General features: G+C 38.4%; 1 protein-coding gene across 1 annotated transcript in view; it reads left to right on the top strand.

The window, feature by feature from the left end:
* LOC124275611 overlaps positions 1 to 24,286 on the top strand; it is an 80,813-nt gene extending 56,527 nt beyond the window's left edge. The window contains exons 6-8 of the mRNA XM_046711213.1: positions 13,997 to 14,079; positions 18,202 to 18,471; positions 22,260 to 24,286. Of these exons, the coding sequence (XP_046567169.1) occupies positions 13,997 to 14,079; positions 18,202 to 18,471; positions 22,260 to 22,320 (414 nt within the window). The 3' untranslated portion in view covers positions 22,321 to 24,286. The remainder of the gene's footprint in view (positions 1 to 13,996; positions 14,080 to 18,201; positions 18,472 to 22,259) is intronic.
* Positions 24,287 to 25,110: the final 824 nt, after the last annotated feature.

Here is a 25,110-nt window from a genome sequence, read left to right as displayed (position 1 = left end):
AACTTTCTTTCTCTCCTTCCATTCTTTCCTCTAGCTTCTTGTCTTGAGGTTTGTTTGGTAGACCCTAACGGTGCACATGGCAGTTCGGCCTGAAAAGAACTGCCCTTTCTGTTCATCTGTGGACAGAGGTCTTATTATGAGTTTAATGGTCTCTTTAAAAGCCAGAGTTGAAATGGCCAGTTCTAGGGACAAAGGTCGACAATTTTCTCTGAGTGGACATTGAGGACTGGCGATCTGGGAAGAGGGCTGATGTTGCTTGCGAAAGCTTTTTAACATCTGGAGTAGGGTTACAAATTTCTGATGATATTGTGACTAGTTTTATTAGTTTGAGGGTGATGTCGGAAGGCTGAGATCATTGTCCACTCCAGTCAATCTGCTGTCCACTTGATTATTGCCTGAAATGCATCATGTTGGACACGCTTGGTCATCGTCATGGAGTGGTCACATGTAAGGCTCCCTGATAACACCTCGGGATACCCTCAAACAACTGTTGGCCCACTTGGTTTAATTCTAAATAATAAAGTTGGATTATCCAAATAGTATTCTGTGGCGTCAAGAGTTTCCCTGCTGGGATGGGGCAAGCTGTTGGCATGTAGTGATGTGGTACAATGTGACAGATGAGAAACAAGTTAACCATTTCATATGGATAATTTCTTATTTGGCAATATTTTCCTCAGAATTTGTGTAGTTTTTAATACGTTAAAAAATGTATCTGTTAAACATGTATATCTGACAAGCAGCATTTCTGTTTGATTGGGGCATGAACAACTCCAAAAGGAAAATTAATATTTCTAAATCTTTCTCAGGACAGGATTATTTTTCTAAGGACATGGATTGAAATATTTGGAAACATAAGAGAGGTGAATTTTAGTTAACCTGTAAACTATATTTTAGTATTAGTGCTGATTTCAGGATAACTGAAGTCATGCACTCGACTAATCGCTTGCATCACTCTTCAGAAATTTATGTTCCATGTCCACATTGTTTTAAACAAAATCCAAATGCCATTTACAACCATGTAAGAAAATTGTTTAAAATTTCCATCCACTGTTCTGCTGAAAAATGAACTTCCCGATACGTGTGTGCCATCAATGTTACAACAATGTATAGACCCTGTGCAGAACGTGGTGTTGTTCAAATGAAGCTACTATGGCATTTGTGTATTTTAGTTTAGTGATACTTTGGTCAGATGAATTGTTTGTTTTGGGTTATCAAAAATCTTATTCAATTGTGTAAATATAATGGCATATTAATATGATGGTAATTAAAGCCTATTTAAAATGGGCATCACTTATTTAGCCAAGTAAAGCAAATAAACACACACCTAGTTCATGATAAGAAAATCAGCTTGTCATTGGTCATCCTGTACACCGGTTACACCTCGTGAACTAGGAAACGCACACAGATAAGGGCAGAGACGAAACTTAATTAAACGTGTTGTTGACTCATTGTCTGTATATACACGAACTGTTATATATATATATCAAGGAAGTCTAAGTGGATGATCTACTGATGTCTATTTATGATGAATGAGAATTAATATTTATTGAATCACCACGGCGGAATCAGAATTATATTTTACTATTGAACTTATACTCCATCAAGGATAAACTATTGAATAGCACCACAAGGAACACAAGTATCTTTTTACGTCTTTCATGTTTTCAGTGAAAAATTTAATCTACCCAAGAATATTTTTTACTTCTTTGGTGAGTGAGTACACTTGTTCCTCGCACTTGTTCCCTACACAAGTCCTGTTGGTGTCCTCCTCAAATATTCCGTATTTGTCAATTTCAATTACATGATTATAATAGACACATGACTATCCTATTACTGTGCGGTGAAGGCAGTTACATCTTGTACACCTGGGCCAGGATGCCATACCTATAATGTTCGTATGAACCTCGTGATCGTCGTCTCATAATACATAGCTTGACAAATGTCAAAACAAGTGAAGGTTTCATGTCTGTATACAGGATAATAGGGTTCTGTGTTGGGGGCTGCGGAACCTCAGAACCCATAGCCTGAGGGATCCCCAGGTGTTAAGAATGCTGTAGAGAGCTTGACGATCACCAGCCTACCTTCATCTAGCAATGAGGTGACACTTCTCCCGGTCTCCGTAGCCTCAATATTGTTTCTGTGTTTTCATGAACTCAGGTGAACTTTCAAGGGGATGAGTTAAAAATTGTGCTTTGGTTTTTGTGGCGTGTAGATAAAGAATGCTGCTGAGTGTTTCTCATGCAGTGAATGTGCTTGTGGCCAGAGAAAAAGTGTTCTGTGGTCGGGGAGAATTGTGGAGGATGGAAAGACGTTTCACGCTTTGATTGAAATTGTGTCCATTTTCCCTGCTCGTTATTCAGACTGTGTTGTTGTTTCATCTATACCTGGACGGTGAATGAGTTAAGGTGTATGAAAGTACACACTTCATGGGGGTGTAGACCACTGATTTTGTGTAAGCAGGTAACACCCAGAAATAACATCCACAGATATTGGGATGATTTATAAATAAGATGAATATGATGCTACCTCTCCAGGTGTGGTATGACTCAGTGCAGACAGTGTGGGAAAATCAGGGGAATCTCTTGTGTTAATTATGCTCCTGATACAGACAGGGAGCTTTCAGCTTTTTGCACATCATTTAGACATGTATTGTGAATCCCATCCTATCAAGTCTTGTCCATACATGAGCTGAATCAGTAAACAGTTCAGCATTTATAGGGCTGAAAGAAATAATACTTTATCTATCAGGAAATTTGACATGAATCTTGTATGAATGTCAGAGATAAAGTTTAAATATGATTTCTTTATCTGCAATTTTCTTTGATGTGGAAATAAAGGAGAGCATTTTATTAAAAGTACAATGAAAACCTTGTCAAGCTCAACTTCACGACTTCAGTATACATGCAGCTTAACAGAATGTTTTGTAGTAGGCAACGTCTGGGGTAGCAACATCCTTTTGACCCATACAATTGTGTGTCATCATGGTATTACCAGGGATCATTGGTCACATTACATCATTGTCCACTGGTTTGTCTGGTCCAATAGCATGGTGGCATTCATGACATTAGATTTGTCTGGTCCAACAACATGGTGACATTCATGACATTAGATTTGTCTGGTCCAACAGCATGTTGGCATTCATGACATTAGATTTGTCTGGTCCAACAGCATGGTGACATTCATGACATTAGATTTGTCTGGTCAAACATTATGTTGGCATTCATGACATTAGATTTGTCTGGTCCAACAACATGGTGACATTCATGACATTAGATTTGTCTGGTCCAACAACATGTTGGCATTCATGACATTAGATTTGTCTGGTCCAACAACATGGTGGCATTCATAACATTAGATTTGTCTGGTCCAACAACATGGTGGCATTCATGACATTAGATTTGTCTGGTCCACCAACATGTTGGCATTCATGACATTAGATTTGTCTGGTCCAACAGCATGTTGGCATTCATGACATTAGATTTGTCTGGTCCAACAGCATGGTGGCATTCATGACATTAGATTTGTCTGGTCCAACAGCATGGTGGCATTCATGACATTAGATTTGTCTGGTCCAACAGCATGGTGACATTCATGACATTAGATTTGTCTGGTCCAACAACATGTTGGCATTCATGACATTAGATTTGTCTGATTCAACAGCATGGTTTCATGACGGTTATTTGGTCCAGTGTCATTGCTCATGTTACTGACATTTGTTTTGTATGGTCCAGTATCCAGTGTGAAAAGATGGTAGCTGTTGTTACCTGGCCTGGCCCCTTCCATCAAGGACATAAACCAAGGACTGTAAGGCTTGGAGTGTGTATAATGTGCATAACTGGGTTATCAGTTGTAAACTGCAGCATGGTACCTCACTGGGCCAGTACTGCTGGTACACTAGCAGCCACACACACACACACTCACACACTCACACATGCATTCATGCATGCACATCGCTATTTAAGTGCAATCATCTTGATGTTGATCCCCCTTCCACCCACACCTCATATATTTCTTGATACGATCATTATCCTTTGTTCCAGTGTTGCTGATTTTTAACCAAGTATATTGTAGGATAATGTGATGTTAATAAATCATCAAGAATTATAACCTGAGTATAAATCCTTAGGTTGCCACACTGACATCGACTGCCAAAATACCCTCAGTGCTTACTGGTGTGTCTACAGAAGAATATATGTTGGAGGTCATGGGTGAAGCAGTGATGTATTCATACGCAGCCTAATCGCTCAATGCCTTTACTGTGAATCCATCCTGCTGGCCCCCTTGGCGTTTAATCTGAGGGTATCTGATCAGGGCTGGGGCTTCCTCGGGGGTCATCTTACCCCAGCCTCATTCACATCAGATCGTTCACTAATACACCGTACATAGACTGTTTGCACAGGCAAAATTAAAAGTGTCGAGAATACGACAGAGGAGCCAGAAAGATGGCATCGTCTTCTAAGTTTCAGGGATTGACCAAGACTGAGGAGAGATTACATTCTGAACAATAGAGTGGAGGCCAAGCTTTTGGGGTTGTTCGTTGAGTGAACGTGTTGTGTAATATTTCTCTCGTCCAGGTCATGAATGAATTAGCGTTTGATAGTGTATAGTCCTTTGTTTGTAGACTCCACTACATAGGAACCTGTCGGTGTTGACTTAAATTAGCCCACCTCTTGAGTAGAGTAAATTTGTTTTGTGTAGAAGTTGCGAACACATCTTTAATGTAAATAGACACAGTCAACACTCTCTGATGACATTACTAATCACAACTGATAAGTGGGAATACAAGAAAATGGCTTGATAGTGTGTTCCTTTCCCTCAGCAGGCAAGTAAACCAGCACTAATATCCTCGTATAAACCCCATCATCATCAGTGTCGTATCAAGTTGGTTTACAATCATAGGACAGTGGGCAAAACATGATTTTCGTAAATAATGGGGTCAGAGGGGGTGTGTTGAGGTGTTTGGAACGTGGAGTAGGTAAATTTGTTTTTTCTTATCTTTGCCGTCATTGGTTTAGTAAGGTTAACATTTGTGGACATACTCACCCTCGTTCAAACCCAGCGGATGTATTTAAGCAGGAACTCGAGACAACCCACGATGAAATTTATTTCTCTCACTGTCTGACCAGGAAGGATTTAAGGAAGCTGTACATCTCGGTCACAACATTTATTTCACTGATTGGTTTGGGAGATAATGGAAGGATGGGAGAGAGTTTTTATCTCATTTCAATTGGAATTACTGTGAAATGTTTCAAGCATGATGTGGAGTCCTCCCCTTCAAATGTCAGGACAAAGTGTTTGAGACTAAAGTAACAGAAAAGTCACGCACCTCAATACTCTTCATGCTTGTATGGTAATTTTGACAAACAACTTTCACCACAGTCATGACGATTTTTTGTCGGACATAGCAACAAAAAAATTCATTAAAATTCATTGTTCTTATTTTTAATGTTTCAAAGCCCCTTTGTGGTCTTAAAAACAGAGTGTCTGGTTCAGTGCAAGTAGACTTCCACCTAGAAAGTATTTATACCATTTGTTGGAAATATTTTGTTATTTTAATAAAAGCTTAAAAAATTTAAAGGTATTTCAGCCAAATGATGATGACTTCTAAGATACAGAACAGGTTTTTGCCTGACACTCACGAAAACTTAGGGCTCTCTGTTGTCTTTGTACTTTGAGAGAATAGAAAAAAATCATTGTCAGGAATGTTTTTTTATGTTTTTAAAGTCATTTCAGTTCCATGAATAGCATAGATTTAGACAATAATAAGCCTCTCCAAACATCCACTTAAATCAGCCTTCAACATAATCAGTGAATACCAATTGTGTTTCATGTTAGCTTATCAAACTAAAATGACGGATAACTTTAAAAGCTAACAGTATTTCAAGTGCGGGGAGTACTTTTATTCAAAGCAAATTATTTCTGTTATATCTCTTTTGTCTTCATTTATGAAGCGGTTAGCAATACCATTGTCCTATAAACTCAGGTTTCAGTTTTTTTCAGGAAATCATCGATTGCAGATGCCTACCATTAAAGATTTTATCTTGTACCCGTTGGATGAAATCACACGCGCATGCCGTACATAGTGCGTAGATGGGCCGAGCGATTATGCACGGCCCTCGGTAATGAGACATACCCGAAGCAAGCCTCGTCACCGGGGCGGCTAAGCGGGATCGGTCCACACCTGTATTTACACAGGGACTAGAAATGTCAAGCGCTTTAATGTTGATAAACTATTATTAGTTTTCAGGGTCAGGGAAATCATTGTACATTGAACAGAATACAAATTACAGAGGCAAAATACGCCAACTTTATGATTACCTTTAAACAGTGATTGTACGAAAGATCCCATTTTATTGGCCATCTATAGAAAGTTTGAAGACCTGAAAGTTCCAACTACAATAAGCTTCATAGCGAGGAGATTCGCTGCAAAGACAGGACTATTTACTTGGTCTTGAGACAGGAACTCTTTATGCGTTTTTCATACACTAGAGTGTATTTATGATATCACCTATACAATACACGATGGCTGGTTTCATGTAAAACTGGAATCCCTATAATTCTAATGGCGGACTGAAAAGCCATATCAAAGCATTGTGACTGGATAAGGCAAGATTTAGGGATCATCAAATGTGTGTATGGGCTAATGGATTCTTGTAGATAAGAGTTAAGAGATTCATGATACTTTCATGGTATTGTATTGGTAGGCAGAGTATTTAAACTTAGACATGCTAATCAATAAATATTGTGAAAGATATGCGTGTGGAATTATTATGTTAATTTTTTTTACTTTGTTTATTTTTAGTACATGTGTATTAAAATTAGACATCTGATTTATTTGTGTGGAAGTATTTTAGTTATATATTTGGTGATTTAAGAAACTTATTTATAGGGTATTGGCAGTACGTAAGACTAATTATTTCTCCCAGTTGAAAAGTTTAATATGTTTGTGCAATATATGTAGATGAACACACGTTTTTTTTTCGTCACATATCTAATTTTAATTTTAGTGGAAAAATAATTTTGTTATATGCTCATTTCTGCAACTAGAACCTGACTTGATATACTGACAATGAATTTCTCAAATATTTCATCCACATTGTCATTCAGTAGCTGTTTTTAAGACTTCTATCACCGTTTTAAAATATTTTTGTCCATTAATTATTTTCTTTTAATAAATGGTGTAACTAATGCTGCTGCTTAATTATTTTAATTACTTTTCATTTTTCTCTGAAGCACCAACAATGATAATCTCAGAATTTCTTGTAAAATGTTAAGTTTAATTATAAGTGCAAGTTATAAGCATTCATCATGTGTGTTTGCGTTGTAGATTGGTGTCAGTCATTGACTGACTGGTCTGTGTGAATGAACGAGCGTGGTGCTGGAAAGCTCAGTGTATTTCTCCCTCATTGTGTATACACTCGACTAGCACAATATTTAGCCAACAAACATAGCGGAACAACTTCACCTTATCAATGAAACTGACAGCCTTAAAACACAACCAACACTACACCTCTTTAAAGTGTTTGTATAGAGATAGATAGACCTGTCGCTAATGGTAGACATTAATCATAATATTTATGAAATCAGAACATTTTATTGGGATATTGTCTCTGTCTATATTTCTAACAGCAATCAGTGCTGTTAGATAAATAAAGATATTTTTCTTTTGTCAGTCATAGTTTATAGAATGTATACATGAGCATTATAAATTTTTGTGTGTATTTTAATGATTATATTTCATCAGCTTAGATTTAAACTAAAATATACTACCCACAAATATGGCAGGGTGAGAATAAGGGTTTTCACAGGAGATACACATTTTTGGGAGGTATCTTGTAAAGAGTTAACTATGTTAAAATCAAATCACATAATTTTAAATGGTATTTAGAATATTTGTAATAATTGTGAAAACATAAACACCAACTTTTGAAGCATGAAAGTTCAATGAAATGGGAGGAGCAGTAGAGAGGGTCAGGTCAAGCGGTCATTGATGAACAACTCTGACCCTTCTTTAATTATTCAATTATTCTATCACGAATTGTCAGGTGTAAATAAACACATCTTTATGATACAGTTGGAATCATACAACAGAGCTTTCATGAGAGCTTTCATCATCCTCATCATTATACTCAGTTAGGTTCCATTTTTATCTACACTGTTTGCAAGATTTTATGTTTGTTTAGATTTCCCGAAAGGTTGGCCATTCAACTGGGATTTGTTTGTGTAAATAATGTTTGCATGCTATTTTACAATTTTTTTAAAATTCTGTTAAGGTGAATAATAATATGGGAAGCCTGTATCTATGACACATGTACTCTTCCCTATACTTTTTATTCATATAGAAGTGGTCAGGTAAACATTACTTCAGAAGGAAGTTGTGTGTGCAACGGGAGACTTCAGGCATGATTATCTTTGAAAATTATCCCTGTATACTTTGTCGCTATCACATTTCATATTGATTTGGCCATCATATAATATCCTTCCCTATCATCAAGCATTGAAAGTGTTCATTTCCCTCAGAAAGGTCATCGTTTGGACTGATTCACCTGACATTGTTGTGGAACGAGTTTATCAAGCACCCAAAGTGCAGACAGCCAGTTCTATTGAATGTGGGCCACAGATCTGAAACAACAGAGAAAGGTGTAGCATCTAAATGTAAGCAAGGAAATGGATATTTAATGGCCTCCCTATTTGTTTTCCTGTTGTGTTTGGGCTTGGTCTCCTTATGACTTAATTATCAGTATCACTTGTGTATTGACTGTTCATCCAACACAAGATGGCTACTATTAGTCAGGTCACAGCACTGATGGCTCGTCGATTTCGCTGCAGCGGTGGTATATTTCATGCAAAGTGACCACGTCATTGTCCTTTTATGTGACAGAGAAAAGGTGTAATCTGTAGTGGTCTGGCCTTTATTTTCCTGTAGGGAAGGTAAACAGCGTGGTAGTGAATATAGATGTAGCATGGATTGGTTATTACATGTATTGATCAGGCACAATTGACAGTTGATTAGCCCGATATCTCTTTCCTCCATGTGTTACTGTCACTCTCAAAACCAGGGTCAAGAGGATGTGGCTGCTCCGTGCCGCGCCCTGTTGTGATGGCAACGGCATGTCCCAAGCCGCAACAGAAATGCCGAAAATCGATCCCATTCCACCTATCCCACAACGCACTGACAAAAGCTCGCAGGTATAATCGCCCCAATCCGTAGGTGATGTCAACAAAGTACGAAAAGAAGCCCGCGAGCAGCTAAATCCCATGACTAAAGATCCAAAATCTTCATGAATTTTTCAAATATTTCAGGAAAGCACTCTTGAAGGTCTCTTGTCTTTGATTCAGTGTGGCATCTTCGGGATACATATTGTGCAAACTTTACATTTACTGGGAAGACTTTCTGTCATACATCGAATAATTACTTCCAAACTTTAAAAAAGAAACGGATCGAGATCAAGGACAAATTTGGAATAGAGTGTTAACACTAAAATGTACTTTGATTACAGATATTTGTCTGTAAGGTATGACAGTGTAGGTTTTTGTTTTACATATCAATGGAACGGAAAATACGAGAATTTCTTGCCAATCTAATACCATTAAGTAATTTTATCTCCTGGTATTAAGAATGAGAGGAAAATTGTGAACATCCTCTCTCTGTTGTGTCTGACACGGTATAGTATTTTCTTTGCTACTTTTTGCACTTTTACATTGGTTTAATATTTCAGCCAGTCGTGTTGCAGGTGTTAATATATGACAGCTGGAATTACAGAAGGATGTGTATTTCAATTAATGAGTAGAAAAATATTCTATGCACATTGTATTTATTATTTCACTTGTTTCACTTGTTAATGCATACTCTCTGAAGGGTCTCCCATCAAAATAAGGATAAAGTACATTTCCCTCCCCGGTATTTCTTAAAAGTTAAAAAAAAGAACACATAAATGGAAGGTATCTCCCTCACTCTGCTTTGACCTGCCTAAACAACCAAATAAAAAATTATTTCCTTGAAGATATCAATCTGACATCAAATTCTAAACATTTCAGAAAGAATGCAGAACTCTCCATCCCAACTGACAGTTTCTTGGCTAGGAGGCCATGATAGATTAGAGTGTTTAGTAAAAACCTGTGTAATAATCCCAGGATTAGTGCTTTATCCATAGGCCGACACAGAAGTGAATTGGGGCTTTGCTAATCCCTACATGAACAGCTTTGCTTCTAATCTCTCGTCAAAGTTGGAGGTCGCTTTGTCATCATTTCCAACATGGATTTGTTGTTTTTGAGCGAATTTTGATTGCTGGTTGCTGGTTTTCATGAATCGTCTAAATCTGTGGCAAGTTTAGTCGGTGGTGAAGAAGATCGCCCAGAACATGTTTCACGTCCATGTCATTTGTCAAATAGCCAAATGACACTCATGTAAATATACCTTTTTCATTTTTTGTACAATGAAAGGTTCTTTGTTGCCTTAATGATGAATTGTGGATCAGTAAGTTATGTTTGTATCTGTGTAAATATTTTAGAAAATGATGAAATTATTGCAGAATTTCTGCAATGTTTTCTGTTTGGGGATGCTTGCATGTTGTTTTGTGCCTTTATTTTTTCATATAATATTGAAGATAATTACTAATGATGTAATCCTGGGTTGTCTGTACTTTCTCCAATGTTTAATGTGTTTTATTAAAGAAGTGACTATAAAGCAGGGAGATATTGATGTGTTTATGCTTCAAAGGAACTACGTTCACTTTTCTGACATAAGGGCTTATGTCAAAGAAACCATTATGGACAGATTAGGTTTTGATAATTGTGGATGCTAAAATGTGAAGGACCAAATCCTCTCAGTCAATACATAAATTTTGCGTTTAGACCCAATTTAGAGTAAAGTCCCAAGAATCAGGTAAAATTTATTCCTTTTAAATGAAACTCTTTTTAAAAAACTTTCCCGCTGTCAAACATCATTAACATTCAGAAGGGAAATTCTTGTGTTTTAAAAAACATAAACTTCTATCAAAAAATCTTTCCCTGGTGGAGGATTTTAGGTAAGAAAACAAGCCGTTTTCACTCATTAGCTGACAACACAAGGCCTACAGGCTAATGAATGGGGGATGGATGTGTAAGGGCTTTGTTCCTAAGTTCTACAATTTCATCTTGGTCTCATCTGAGTGCGGGAGTGTATTAATATGTTCCTGAATCAGGAAGCGGGTATCAAGTCATTCTATCATTAGCATGCCCAGACATGAAAAATAAACACTACGAATATGGTGAAACGGGCGCAGAGAATCTCCGGCAATTCTCAGGACAGCACGCCACATTGATTCTTCTTCATGTCACTGCACGGCCTCTGTTGCCAATGTTTGCTTTTGTGCAAAATTCAAAGCCATTTTCTTCCCATCAGTTTCGTTTGAAATTCACCGGCTGTGGCAATGTTGCCGATTTTCATCGTCCAACTCGTCCTCTACGTACAGTTTCATTTTCATCCAATTTAGACGCGTGCTGTAGACGCGAGCTATCTCCTCACTTACAAATTTGGACCAATTAGTGGTGTGATGACATGAGCTATCATCCACCTGGGCTTTGTACACATGTAAATTAGCTGCCATTCCCACCTGAAGGGGCTCGTTAATCCACCTTGTCAGTTTTCCCAACCTTCCTTGTTTTCATGGCCAGGCATCAGGGATGTTGTTTCACACGAAAGGTCATGAACTAGAGGCTTCAAGCAATGTTCTACGATAAAATATGTATTACAGCACACAATGAAAAGGTGTAAATTAATTTGAATTTCAAATCTGAAGGAGCATTGTGTGTTAATTTTGGGTAAACAAAGCTGTTTGCTGATTTCCATTCTTCATGTTGGTTTTCAGCCAATTACTGATTCCATTCAAACTGGCTTAAGTTTAAATTTTTTATCAGCAGTTTAAAAAGATAATTTGCTATCTGAAGTGATTTCGATTACTAATTAGGTATGGTATATTTCAGAAATGTGTTTGAAGATAGAGAGCTGAATGTAATATGGTATTCAGGTAATGGTTAATGGACAGGAATGAGCAAGTGCACATGCTGTATGATTCCAATTTGATATAGATTTTCTTGTGATGTTCTTTGATGTTTGAGTAGAATTGAAAACCTTGTTGATTTTTTGCAAAAAGCCATAGTATTTAGGAGACAATGCATTTGAAATGATCTGACAATGGTTATTATTTTCTGCAAAACTACAGCTGATTATGGACGTCCATTGCTGTTGTTGTATAGTTCTCTGTATATTTCCCTGGCACTGTTGTGTATTATCTACAACAGGGGAACAGATATGCAAGGTGAAAACACAGTATTGAGTGATCATGCACTATGGTCTACGGTTGTAGTTTCATGTTTTTAATGCTTAGTTTAAATATAATTGGATGATGATGATGATGATATATTTGTCATGTTTTATGTAAATATGCATGTCCTCTGGAGTTGTTCCTGGCTGAATAGTTGAACAGAATACTTAACCGACTGTACTGGCTGTGATTTTGGATGCTATACACAATATGATATGTAAGATTTGCTATTGTTAGAGGCTGACGTCTTTAAATGGCATTTAGAAGTTGGAGTGATGAACAACGAGTAACTTCTTTAATATGATATGAGCAACATAACAGTGTAGCCACTAACACTGTTAAACGAAATGTCGCTCATATTATATTAAAGAAGTTGTATATCCAGAACTCTCCTCGTTGTTGTTAGAGGCTGTTCCATAAACAAATTGCTGATGCGGTGTTAAACAATGTTTGCTCACTCACTCACTCACTCACTCACTCCAAAAACAAAGGGAATTTATTGAAGCACAAACAAAACTTTTTTAAAATATTGATTCAGTCCACATAACTATGGCATAAGATCTGTTGAGTGCTCAGTCAGGAAATTGTGTTTTGCAGTTGAAGTCTTTTATTCCATTTTACATATTAATATATATTGTCTTGCATTAATACAAGGTCACACAATACTGTGCCCGATTTGTGCCACAATATTGCAGTAGTCTGAACCTTGAGTTATTCATCAATCTTGCCATTTCCAATTATTGGTAGATTGTCTTGGGGATTCCAGGTTGGAGAGGTCCCCAGCAACTTGTGCTGGTAGTAATGGATTTGCAGATCAGTCTCGGGACGTGGTTGTTTGCATGCCTCTAGTTGTACCCCAATAGCTCATAGTATCAATCACTGGATCTTCGTGTCCAGACTTGTTACAGACTGCCAATATTGCTAAGCATTGTCTTACCAGCAAAGAAACCCAACTCCAAATAGTGTCAATTTTTGGCTGTGAGTGAGTGAGTTAGTTTTACGCTACACTCAACAATATTTCAGCTCTATGGCGGTGGTCTGTAAATGATCGAGTCTGGACCAGACAATAAAGTGATCAAAAGCATGAGCATCGATCTGCACAACTGGGAACCGATGACATGTGTCAACCATGTCAGCAAGCCTGACCACCCGATCCCGTTAGTCGCCTCTTATGACAAGCATGGGTTACTGAAGATCAATATTCTAACCCGGAACAATTTTTGGATGTATTGCAGCATGAATTCATATAGACATGCCAATGGCCAAACAGACTTTTTGCATCAAAATGCATTAAACTTTGAAATCTCCTATAAAAATTGGCTTTGGTTTGTGGTTCATTATTATAAAGTACTATGGAAATATGGGAATCATTTCACACAATTATGACCTTAAGGTATGGAGCTCTCTGACAGATAAGGTGTTTGCCAAGGTTCTAAGTACCAGTAAGTTCACACTTTAGTGTTTGCTACATAAGTCACAGTCCCACAGATCAAGATCTGTGGCAGTTCCTGATCAGTCATTACATGCCAGCATATGACCATTTCACTCTTCTCACAATACTATGGAACAAATTGTATTTTCCACCTGAAGATCCCAAGATACTATACTTTGCCTTAAGAAGTGGTTGGTACCGCTGTGTGCCTGAAACTGGATCAAGTTGAACATTGTAGTCATGTTTGTGTTGTTTCCAGGTCCTACAGCAGGAGAGGGATGCTGCCTTGAGGAAGGTGAAACACCTGGAGGAGAGCATGCAGCACACACAGCTAGCCTACAGGTGGGCACAACACAGGTGGCAGTACACTAGTGGCAGCCATGTTCTCATTTCCACCTTCTTCCTCTTACACTGGTCACAATGTGAAATTTGTTTCCCACCTGGGTTTTGGTGATGTATATGTCCCAAGTACTGTTAGCGTTCAAAGGAGTATAGGTCTCCAGTACTGTAGGTGTTTATGGGAATATAGGTCCCCAGTACTGTAGGTGTTCAGGGGAGTATAGGTCACCAATACTGTAGGTGTTCAAGGGAGTATAGGTCCCCAGTACTGTAGGTGTTCAATGGAGTAAAGGTCACCAATACCAGTATTTACAGACTTCTGCCATATAGCTGGAATGCTGTGGAGTGCTGCGTTATACAACAAACACAACAAACCAAACCTTTTTATGCTTTCTAATTTGAAAACCATGAATTTTACAAAATTATTAAAAGGTTCTTTTTCACTTTCAGAATGATAAATTCAGTTTAAGTAAGCCCTTAGTAGCTGTGTATTTGGTTGCTCCTCATATTCTATATGGACATTTTGAAAATTGTCCGGCTATTTTATATTCATGATGTAAAACATATTACAGAGTAAACCACTATAAATATAGGAATCTCTCTTTGTCCAGGGATCCCCTGTAAGTAATGAAGATCAAAAACTATTCCATTTCATGTTTAAACATCCAGCACTGATATTGTCCCTCCGGTCCATCAAATATCAAAGACATCAGCGTAAGTCATTCAAAGCCAGCATTTGGAGAGAATTTGATTCTTTTCATGTAAGGGACGTGATACTTCCTGGAGGGAATGCATCATTAGCATGATGGTAAGCCAGCCAAATCCTTTTTCTGATGTTCACATTAAGTCATTGGACAATTTTACTGGGATGCAGATGATAAGAATATTGTGATATAGCTCCATTTTGAAACAGGATAAGGTAGTTTTGTTTTAGGTGCTGGCATTTTGGTTGAGTTTGTATTTAAGACTTTATCATTTCCTAAATCCTTTTTTGAGTGATGATTCATTACTGATGACATCCCTCCTCCCTTTTTGGGTTACATTCTATCATCATTCCCTAAATACATGCAACGTTGTGTACCAGTCCCTTAGAGATGTGTTTCGGGTGGTGGGGTAGCCTAATGGTTAAAGCGTTGGCTCGTCACGGCGAAGACCCGGGTTCGAATCCCCACATGGGTACAATGTGTGAGGCCCATTTCTGGTGTCCCCCGCCGTGATGTTGCTGGAATATTGCTAAAAGCGGCGTAAAACCAAACTCAGTCAGTTAGAGATGTGTTTCAAACATGAACATCCAGTTGTCCAGATAGATGGTTCTTTCCTGGAATATGACTTCAGATTCTGCAAAAAATAAATTGGAGTCTCTATTTTTTTAGCAGAGTGAATGAGTGAGATGGGTTTGACACCACTCCTGGCATCTTCCAGTGACATCTCTGCAAGAGATAAAAGAAATATTTTTTGGTTAGATGTTGATGTGATTTCAGTAAATTATCATTAATAATGCATGAGACTATGCTCTCATCATGGACATATTGGTTTTACCTTATCTTCAAATAACATGTTTTCACAATGAACAGTTTGACAAGAAGTTCATACATGACTGGAGAAGACTCTGGTTATTATGATGTTGTTTATGTCACACGTAACCGCAAAGCAACGAAAATGCAGCAACAAAATTTTGATAAGAAACATTGTTCCAAAAATAAGTTGTTTTTATGCACTCAGAACACACAAAGGGCTAGACAAAAAAATATAAAAGTTTGTTATGTTATATTTTAGTAACAGACAACTTCATGTCTAATCCGAGTTCTAGATGACAGACCTGACCACACAAATGTTGTACATTTCGTACACTTAACCTAACCCCATTCATAGGCAGCAACCAAAAGAACAAGATCCTTTTTTCCCGGGGGGAACTTGGTCCATTTGGAGGTGTCATATCTTGAGGACAGGTTGCCGTGAAAGGGTTTGCTGTGTGTATATCAGCAGGTCAGATTTCAGTGGGCAGTGTGGCGGACCTTGTGTTAGTGTTGATGTTGTCATCACCCACCATATTGCCACAATGCTCCAGTGTTCTGTCTCCAGAGGTAGTGTTAGTGGATGACGTTGACTTAGGATTGAGTTCCACAGCTTGATGTGGACAGTACTGTTGGATAGCATGGCTGATTCTATATTCATTGGTTTCTACAAGAAGATCATATTCTGATTTGTTAGATGGATTGGGGCCGGAGTGGATGGAGTGGTCTGTACCTGATGAGCTAAATTGAATGAACAAATCTAACTGATGATAGATCTTGAGTGATTGAATGTCATAGATTCAATCAACTACAATATTGTTCATCAGCATGGAAAAGGTTCTTGAGTGGATTTTTCTTCCACATGCTTAACAAAGCAACTCAGAAATGTTGTAACAAGCAACTCAGAATGTTGTAACAAAGCAACTCAGAATGTTGTAACAAGCAACTCAGAATGTTGTAACAAAAACTGCAATGCCAGATGATCTCTAGTTTGACTTGTGCCATATGTTCCCATGCTTTTAGGTGAATAATTGACTTGTCTTTGCATGTATTTGTGCTATGTACTTAGTGTCTACCTTTTTGTGTACACATAAACTTTTCATATATAATCACTAATTCATAGTCGGGGCATCGGGTAGCCTAATGGTTAAAGGATCTGCTCATCATGCTGAAGACCCGGGTTCAGTTCCCCACATGGGTACAGTGTGTAAAGCCCATTCTGGTGTCCCCCGCCGTGATATTGCTGGAATATTGCTAAAGGTGGCGTAGAAACCATACTCACTCACTCACTCACGAATTCTTAGTCATTCATAGACTCATGCTTGGGGTATAGTGGGAATCGTACAATATTGTTTTAAAAGGAAGCCTCTTATGATTATGGAAATTGTTTTATCACTCATATTTATATATCAGTTTTAACATGTGAATGAGAAAGGTTGCAAAGATTGTCATAAGGGTAGTTTACTTTGAATGGACATCTGACTTTGAATAAAAGTTTGTATATATATCTATATATAATCCTCAGAGTGCACCTTGAGCTTGTAAGGTGAAGGAAGATTGAGTATGTTATAGCTGTTATATCAACAACGTTTAAAGGTCAATGTCACCATTGCAGAGGTACTTTGTAAGTGTGTATTTTATGTAGTAGGTATATATTTTGGCATGTTCTGTAATGATTATTTGATGGTCATTCAGAAACTTTGTACATTATTGCAATTTAGCAGAGAGCTGTATGTTTTGGGGGTTGGTATCTTTTTCAACTATTATAAGTCTGATCACAATGTGTTACGGCAGGTATACAATTTCTTTTAAAAACTTTTACCACTTTGAAAGAGGTTTTCTTGTTTGTCTTTTTCTGAATAGGTTAATTCTAGATTTTTCTAGCAATGATATCTTTTTCTGGTTCTAACTGATATCAGTTCATATTTCTTTTGGCATACTCCATATCTGTAGATCAATATGACCCTCAAAAATATACTTATGGAAACGAGTAAGGGAACACATGAAAGTACAAGTGTTCCTTTATTCTTTTCCAGGTTTCTTCACAAGGTATGTATTGCACAGTGGGTGAAATTCTGGAAATGAATAAAGGAACATGTGTATGTTCATGTGTTCCCTTATTTGTTTCCATGAGTATAGTAATCTAAATGATATGGGTATTTATGTGGAGTCGCAAGATCAGTTACCGCTCTTCATAATATTTGACATGATGAAACACCTTTGTTGATTCAAATTTCAGTAAAAGTTAACTGTTGCATACAGTGAAATTTGAATCTGGTTTGTAAATTTCATGCTAGCTAGCCCACCTGCCCAGCAATATTTTAAAAGTATTGCACACACACAGCACAAGCAGTGCATGACTGAGCAATTTTCCTTCAAAGGTTGATGATGAGAGTCCTTTTGTTTAAATTATTTTCCTTTTTGACATCTCCAGCTTGCATTCATCAGTTTTGTTTCAAAATATGGTTTGCAATTTTCTGTTCAGTTGTAATCCATAGAAGGTTTTCAAATGGAGTGTTTGTATTGCAGATACATTTGTCAGACTGATGTGTATTTGTCAATCACTATACATCATTGCAATGATTTTACAGTGCTTGTGTTTATTTTCTAGCCTTCAGAAGTCTTTGTCACCAGAAGTGATCCACAATACCCTAGATGCCCAGAAACAGAAGGACAAATCCAGGTGCTCTCCCATGGAGGAACCAGAAAAGGAGAGGATATGGCCTGCTGATGGACCTCTCAAGGACATGTCCGACCTTCGACTCATGAACAATCAGTGGAGGGAGGAGAACAACCAGCTTCAGACGCAGCTGCAACATGTGAAGCTGGAGCGGGATGACCTGAACATACAGCTGAAGACCACCAGGGAAAACAACAAGCGGTAAGTATCGCCATGGAAATGGTAACCCAACTTACAAAATGAAGCAAATTTGCTTGCTTGCCTTTTAACTGCCAGAAACAGTTGGTCATGGATTTTCCTGCCTATTTTCAGGGGTGGAAATAACCCATTGCCCGACGTCCAGTGTGTTTTTTTCTGTCGGGCAAGCAAACTTGTATATCACACTGTACCGGTGTCCAGTTGACTTTCCAATGTTAATAGTGTTGTTTATTTAAAAAATCAACAAGAAAACGGACGGTATAGTGGAAAACTTATCAGGGCAAGTGATTTTACATGTGCCACTGTACCGGAGTACACTAGCAATTTTAAAGTTATTTCTACCCCTGATTTTGTTCTTATTTTTGATAGTGTCAGTACTTTAGCATCATTAAAACTCTGAAGAGTCTTAATCTTTTAGCAATGAGTGCTGATATCTTAGACAACCAAAGACATGAACGTGAGATTCTATTTGTTATCAAGCATCCTTCTTCCAGCTTTTGACCGCCTCCGTGGTGTAGTGATTAGAGCATCCGCCCGGAGAGCGGAAGGTCGCGGGTTCGACCCAAGGCCGTGTCATACCAAAAGACGTTGAAATATGGTACTTGTTGGTCCCTGACTGGCGCTCGGCATTAATGGGTACAACAAGGACTGGTCAACTCAGAGGGTGTTCATGATCTGAGGGTATTTATGCTTAACTGTGGCATGGTATTCAGTGAGCTAGCACTATAAAATCAGCTTAAGCCTGGGCTAGTACAAGCAGTCACACATACACACGCATGCACGTCATCACACACGCATGCACATCGTCACACACGCATGCACGTCGTCACACACGCATGCACGTCGTCATATGAGCAAAATACGACATCAAACCACATTTCACCTCACCTCCCCCAGCTTTCTCAGTTTGCAAACAAAAATAACCAATGCCTTGAGTGTGAAAAGTATGGCTAACCTTCTTCAGTAACAGTGATGTGGGATGTCATTTGATTTTAGTATCAGATGACGTGACAGTGGTCTCCAACAGGCTGTCATGCAATTCACTGGTTGGCTACACTTAAATATCTTTGTCATTAATATGGAAATAATGTCACATGATTAGATTACCTGATTTGACCTTATGAGAGAAGTCTCTCCTCCCACATCAAACTGAAATGCTGTGATAAACCGGGATTACTAGATTCAGTGCACTCACTCACTCACTCACTCACTCACTCACTCACTCACTCACTCACTCACTCACTCACTCACTCACTCACTCACTCACTCACTCACTCACTCACTCACTCACCCACTCACTCACCCACTCACTCACTCACTCACACAAACACACTCACTCACTCACTCACTCACCATATTAACCTTAGCCACATAGCTCAATGTAATGAAATTGCATTGAAATCTTTGACATTTTTCTGGGCCCACTAATCACAACATTTAAATAACATGATTTAGTTACATCAAGCATAATCATGAAATATGCATTGCATGCCATTGTTGGGAAGACACTGAATTGAGAAGTATTTGAGTGTATAGTTCTATCAAGTTGGAGTCATCTCCCTTTGTCTGTAACTCTCTTATTGTTAAACTCAGGCTTGTATGTCTTTATTGATGAAATCCACAAGCCATATGTTACATAATCTCCCCCAATATTATGCCCCACAACCCCTACAGCGAGACTTACAGACAGACCAGCTAGTATAACAGCCTTCGGATGCTGTTTTCCTATAGAGATTGTGTTACTTGTTTCATGCCAGTATGCCTGGCTACCAGGTGTCGCTGTATTGATTAACAGCATATGGCTTATAAACAACAGCCTAACCTGTCACTTACAACCTGATTTCATTGTCCGCATCATAAATCAACATGTTCAGTTCTCATGGTCAATGAATTTAATTTTGATTTTTTGTGCCATTATTTAATCAGGCCCTGTGATATTTTTATCAATTTGACATATAAAAGAATCTCACAAAGTTTATGATCACATAAAAATTTCAGCTTCCGTCTGTGGTCAGTCCCATCATGTACTTTTATCCTGTTAGAGAATGGTCCACTGTAACCTGTGCGGTCATGAGAGGTGACCTGATGGACTGGGTGGTCAAGCTTGGTTATTTGGTTCATTCCATATTATCGAACTCCGACATTGCTGAGTTTGCTCACATTATCAGTTTCTAAATTGTCTTATCCTGCTTCAGTTGTTTACAGGACACTATAGCTAGTATGTTGTTAGTCCAGAGTTGCACGACAAATATGCAGAAAAACAGGAGCTTTCACAATTTTGATACACTCAGGTTAAGGGTATGGCAAGGACATGTCTGTAGTAAACCATTATGTAACATGCATTAAATGTGGTTTTCTTGTTTTTGTTTACACCCAATTACTCCCATCCCAACACTCATATCACACTATCACCAATAGCTTATCACACCCCATGGCTGATTGTTCACGATACTCCATTCCCCATCACCCATGGCTGACCACACCCCTCCCTCCCTCCCCTTACAATATATCACACCCCTCCCCACCACCCATGGCTGACCAAACTTCCTTCCTCTCCTCCCTCTGCCCTTACAATATATCACACCCTCTCCCCACCACCCATGGCTGACCACACTTGTTGGTCCCTCCCCACCACCCATGGTTGACCTCACCTGGTACAATATATCACACCCCTCCCTGCACCACCCATGGCTGACCACAAAACCAGCCCCACCACCCATGGTTGCCCCACACCCCTCACCTCCCTCCCCTTAGTGAAATATATCAAGCACACCCCTCCCCACCAACCATTGCTCACCTCACTTCCTTCCTCTCCCTTCCCTGAAACATTTTCACATCATATCCCCAAGCACCCATGGCTTACCACATCCCATCTGCCACCTCCCATTGTTTACCTCACCTCCCTCCTGTCTTGCTTTGGAGAACTTACCAAACCCCATCTCCCAACAACCATGGCTTACCACATCCCATCTCCCACCTCCCATTGCTTACCTCACCTCCCTCCTGTCTTGCTTTGGAGAACTTACCAAACCCCATCTCCCAACAACCATGGCTTACCACATCCCATCCCACACCACCCATTGCTTACCTCACCTCCCTCCTGTCTTGCTTTGGAGAACTTACCAAACCCCATCTCCCAACAACCATGGCTTACCACATCCCATCCCACACCACCCATTGCTTACCTCACCTCCCTCCTGTCTTGCTTTGGAGAACTTACCAAACCCCATCTCCCAACAACCATGGCTTACCACATCCCATCTCCCACCTCCCATTACTTACCTCACCTCCCTCCTGTCTTGCTTTGGAGAACTTACCAAACCCCATCTCCCAACAACCATGGCTTACCACATCCCATCCCACACCACCTATTGCTTACCTCACCTCCCTCCTGTCTTGCTTTGGAGCACTTACCAAACCCCATCTCCCAACAACCATGGCTTACCACATCCCATCCCACACCACCCATTACTTACCATACCATCTTCCTGTCCTGCTATGGAGATGTTACTACATCACACACCACCCATTACTTACCATACAATCTTCCTGTCCTGTTATGGAGATTTTACCACATCACACACCACCCATTACTTACCATACCATCATCCTGTCCTGCTATGGAGATTTTACCACATCGCACACCACCCATGACTGACCTCACTTTCATGTCCATCCATGACCACTCACAGTTCTCCACCACCTATTACTCTATGTTCTAAGACAAATAATATTGACTCATCTCTGGCCTGATGTTGTTTATATTCATATATTGTTTTCATTTATTTCAGACTTGAAAGACAAGTGATTGTTCTCCAGCGTAAACTCACTGAAAGTTACAGTTCCAAATAAATCCAAGTCATAGTCTTCCATAATATTCATACTTTACACCTGTTTATATATTTATGACCATGTCATTTTCTGATTGGCTCAAAGTTGTTTGTCATATTTATGCCAAAATGTTTACCAATACAGGTCCTTCAGATGTCCTAAATAAGGTATTTTATGCTGCATTTACAATATACATACTGCCAGTACATGTACTGCTTAAGGAAAATCTCAGTTTGTATAAACACTTTACCTGAGAAAAGTCATAGTATTGTTTATTTGTTATTATTACTTATTTATTGAATATTTCCTTGCCAACTCAAACAGTCTTTGTACGTCTTCCTTTTAAAACTATAATAATGAGATTTTTCCAATGAACTGATCAAAGAAATTATTTTATATGTTTTGAAATTTCTACAAAATGTTGCCTTCCAAATACTTTTGTATGAACAGATGTCTTGTGAATTATTTTGTGACTTTCATTTGTTACATCATATTGACAAACAAGCTAGTAGGTTATGTTCCACACTAATACTGTTTTATTACACTTTACACTTTGATTCTTTGGTCATGAAAAGCTGTAATTCATATGAAATGGATTTGTGCCATTGATCTGGAACAAAATACTTAGTCAAAATGTTACCTCTAACACTTTAAGTGCATATGTTATTGCAGTCAATTTGCCATTATCTGCAAGTTAAAACTATCCTACTCTATGTTGTACTTAAACTGTGGTCAATACAATGCTATATCTTAGACTTTGAACTTTGAGGAGCTTGCCCAGTGTATATTTATCACAGCTGTATACAACAGAGTGTTTATAAATCTTCCCTGAAAACCTTTCCTTGCCACCAAAGCCGCGTTCCCTTGTTAATTAAGTTGTTTCAGGATTTATAACTTCCATTGACCCCTTTCTGTTCCTTTGGTGAGGTTTGTGCTCCTCAGGTGGGAAACATGGGACAATGAGAGATTTTTTGTGGCAGCTCAAGGTACCGTCCAATTTATGGCATGTTAGTGATTGGTTGGTCGATTGGCTTTCTCTACATGTATGCAATTTATTGCCTTGTTCATTTGCAATATGTGTTGGGCATGATATTAATGCTATGACACCTGGTTTGAATGGTCGCTTTATCAGGCAATATTGTCATAGTTTCTTCTGAAGATGATTGACATTAACAGATGATATATGTATGGGTTAGAGGTCTCCCACTCCAACCTCTCTCACTCACTCACTCACTCACTCACTTACTCAGACATACACACACATAAATGCACTTGTATACACATGCAGACACAGATGCACACACAACTACATGCACATACTTACAAATGCACACACAGACATGCACAAGTAATGTTTTGTACATATTCTATGTGACAAGTGTTTCTGTGGCAGTGGTCCTCTTGGCTGCCTGTAACAATGACATTTGTCAGTCCCTGTTATATCTTATTTATTTCAGAAGGTAAGGACATAAAAGGTGTTTCTTTATGTCATGATATACGAGGGGCATCCCAAAGTAGTCGGCCTCACCTAGAAAATTATACAAATGCAGCTATTTTTATGTTTTATTTTTCCACATATTATCTGTCAACCTCAAGCAAATTGCTTTTGCCATGTTCCAGGCCCACGATCCTCGTTTTGTTTGACTGTTTATCTTGGTACCCCCCAATATGCAAGAAACATTTTGTGTGTTTCAGATAGGCAGAAGTCTTCTAGAATCAAACATAGATATTAAAGTGCATAAAAATGCAATTTGAAACTACTATAGCTTGTTAAAGTGACTCCCCCGTGATGTTTACTGAAAGTGCTTGTTTTGGAGACACTACCCAACCCCTTTCAGATGACGTAATCATAAGGACATAATTCATTCTAATGTTTTCACATATTTATACATGTGGCCAGCTTCTATATGCCACTTAAGGAAGTAAAATGATGCCAAGGGTTCAAACTAAATACTGATGGTCACACAAGTGTCAGCACTCAATATATTGTAAACAGTGCCAGCTTGAATATCTGGATTAAAATGGGGATGTCCTTTGAAAACAGCTCCGTCTAAATATAAATCAACCAATCCAAATCTTTGACTGTTGATTATGACAGGAGTCATCCAATACTATACTGAACATATTTTATATGGCATACCTTTATCCAAGAGGTACAAAATGACAGATCATTTTTCACTTTCTGCAATTTTTGAAGAAATATTATACCCCAATGTGTTGTGATGACGAACATCTCGTTAACCGCATATGTGAAATTTTGGATTTGGATTTCGGATTAATGATTCCTTCAAAATAAAATGGAAGCTTTTCTAACATTGGACATTGAGAATATAGTTAGGCCGACTACTTTTGAAATACCCCTCAGATACTAGTACATACAGACACAAGGAAAGGTTCCTGAAGTAAACTTTCAGATGCCTTATATAAGCTCTTTGTTTATGATTGGTTTTCATGGCATTTGAGGGGTTTTCCAGGTCAGGGGTACTTGTCTTCCATTGTGTGTGTGCTATGATTAAAGTGTTTTGTGAAAATCAGGTGTTTTTTTCAAATACCTCATAATCAAATATAGCCTTGGTGACAGCATGAGTCAGTATGTGTTTTGAAAATGTATGTATTTATTGTATATTGTATTACCATCTTGCTATTTATATTGTTGATTTTGTTTACATAAGAGTATTCCATATATATGCTATTTTTATAGTGCCAATATCTATATTCCTATATTTGTGAAGTTTGTCTTGAATGTTACATAAGTCATTTCATAATTTTTTTCTCATCCAGATGTCATAACACGGAATGGTATTTTACCCT

This window comes from Haliotis rubra, unplaced genomic scaffold, assembly GCF_003918875.1.
Source record: "Haliotis rubra isolate DU_JTF1 unplaced genomic scaffold, ASM391887v1 Scf20, whole genome shotgun sequence".
Lineage (NCBI taxonomy): Eukaryota > Metazoa > Mollusca > Gastropoda > Lepetellida > Haliotidae > Haliotis > Haliotis rubra.
This window is presented reverse-complemented; position numbering and strand designations above follow the sequence as displayed.